This window comes from Erinaceus europaeus, chromosome 4, assembly GCF_950295315.1.
Source record: "Erinaceus europaeus chromosome 4, mEriEur2.1, whole genome shotgun sequence".
Lineage (NCBI taxonomy): Eukaryota > Metazoa > Chordata > Mammalia > Eulipotyphla > Erinaceidae > Erinaceus > Erinaceus europaeus.
In genome coordinates this window covers 124,415,342-124,417,582 of record NC_080165.1, presented here as the reverse complement: position 1 = coordinate 124,417,582, position 2,241 = coordinate 124,415,342, and the positions used below count along the sequence as shown (strand labels likewise).

Below are 2,241 nucleotides of genomic sequence, written 5' to 3'. Positions count from 1 at the left end.
TGTGGGAAGAGTCGAGGCTCCATCCTTCCCAGTGTGAAACCTTGGCAAAACTCTGGCACAGGGCTGTCCGTTCAGTCCACGCATAGTCCAGAGGAAGGGGCTGTGACTCCCGACCAGGGACCAGGGCGTGAGTGATTGAGGTGATGCCTGCCAAGGGAAGGGTTTCCAGGGCATGAGAGATGAGCTGTGAAGACAGATTTCCCTGAGCAGCAGCCACTCGTGTCTGGGTCTGGGAGTGGGTCTGTTTGCGGTTCTGGGTCTGGGTGTGGTTCTGGGTCTTCTCTTCAGGGGCACAAGGGGAATGCTGGTTGGCAGGGCTGTGTCCTGCCTGGGCTGAGCCTTCCAGCCCCATCTCCTGGCAGAGCCAGGAGTCTGTCCTTCTTCCAGGGAAGTGCAGAAAGGTGCAGATGCCGAGGAGTGCAGAGGGTGCTCCTTTTGTGGGCAAGGGAGGCTGCAGGCAAAGACCCGGGTGTGGACAGGAGGGCTTGTGGCGTGTCAGACTGGGGGGCTGCAACTGAAGCCTTGGTCCGGTCCTTGGGCTCCCTGGTCCTGGAGAAGGGGTGAGCAAGCACCTTGTTTTCAGCACCTATAGGCATGGCAGGGCTGAGGGCTGTGCAAGGTGAGCAGCATCTTCTTGTGGGTCTTCTTGTTCCTCCTCTTGGTGGCTCTGGTCGTGGCTGGAGCAGTGGTGGTCGCAGAGGCAGTGTTGGTGGGTTCAGCGCTGGGGGCGGTGTTCTCCTTTGAGGAAGGGCTGTGTGGCCTGGCCCATGCCTTGCCTCCTGTGGAGGGGTGGATGAGCACAGCCTGGGCAGGCAGGTCACCTGGCACTGTCCTGAGCTGCAAGTGGGTCGTGGGCCGCTTGTGTTCCTGGTGAGCTCTCCACTGGTCCAAAGTCATCTGTGCTGGTGGTGTTGGTTGGCATGGCTCCTGCGGGGACGGCTGCAGTCTGGGAAGGCGTTGATCTCTCTGGGGCTCATTAGGGCTGGTCTGCAGGCCAGGCTGTGCACTGGGCAAGACAGGGCAGGCTGGTTCTGGCGCAGCGTGGCAGGAAGCCCTGAACTCCTCCTCCTCGTCGTCGTTCTGCTGCTGCTTCTGCTGCTGCTGCTGCTGCTGTTGCTGGGGTAGCTGTGTCTTGCGCAGGTAAAAGAGGACATAGGCCTGCTGGCTTAGGGCAGAGGCCACGTGGCAGGCGGTGACCCGAGCGTCGTCCATCTGATACCAGAGTCCTTGGGCACTCTGCACATAGGCCAGGTAGTGTCCGCTGTGGGGGGTGCAGCCCACGTGGACCAGGATGGCATAGAGGCCGTAGAGCAGAGGCGGTCCCTTCGGCTTTGACGTGTATTCACGCAGGTCCAGCTCCTGTGGGTAGGCCACGGCCTTGGCGTCTTTGCTGTGGCTCCAGGGGCAGAAGCGCTGCAGGGCCAGCACGAGCACCTGCGAAGGGCTGTGCAGGCTCAAGGTCTTGGAGGCGGCTCTCTTGTGCTGGCAGTGTCCGCACTCATAGGCGTTGTCCCCGTCCAGGCACTCAGGCTTCACCAGCTCCCGCAGAGCTTGCTCCACACTGGAGGCGGCATGGATGTTGAGGGCGATGTCCAGGTAAGGTTCGAAGGTCTCTGACACTGAGTGGCAGTGGAGGCAGCGAATCTGAGACCTCCACAGCCCACCGAAGATGCTGGGCACCAGCCCAGAGTCCTCGCAGCTGGTGCTGTGCAAGGGCTTGTGGATGTGGGCTGGCCCAGGGGCCTGTGCTGGTGCAGCTTGGCCACAGGCATGTGTCAGGGCATCCAGCACGTATAGCAGATATTCGTGGGCGTCTTCCTGCTGCTGGCGGTGGAACCCACGCAGGAGTGCTCGCGGGGGCCGCAGCACCTGCCGGGGCTGCAGCAGGGCGCGGGCCAAGTGGGCCTGCAGGGCGCACAGGGCGCAGCTGGGATGCTCAGGGCAACAGCCCGCGCAGTGCTGCTGCTGCTCCGGCTGCTGCTGCTGCTGCTGCCACCGCCTCCGCCACTGCAGAGCCCATGCCAGGGGCCTGGTGTGTGTCAGGCATTGCAGAGCCGCATTCACATAGCAAGTGTTGCCCTGGTTCTGTAGGCCAGCCCCCACCCCAGCGGCTCCTTGCTCACTCACGTGCACGTCCACATCCAGGTCTCCGTGCAGGTCCAGGTCCAAATCCATTTGGGGCAGGTATGAGGTGCCGCCGCCGCCTCTGCTGCCCCTGCGGCTGCCTATGCCCACACCCAT

The 2,241-nt window shown here is 62.9% G+C and overlaps 1 protein-coding gene across 1 annotated transcript; it reads right to left on the bottom strand.

Annotated features, from left to right (window-relative positions):
• Positions 1–579: 579 nt before the first annotated feature.
• LOC132538238 (ubiquitin carboxyl-terminal hydrolase 17-like protein 6) lies at positions 580–2,241 on the bottom strand. Its single transcript, XM_060190861.1, has one exon. It carries the CDS (start codon positions 2,239–2,241, stop codon positions 580–582), a length of 1,662 nt encoding a protein of 553 aa, XP_060046844.1.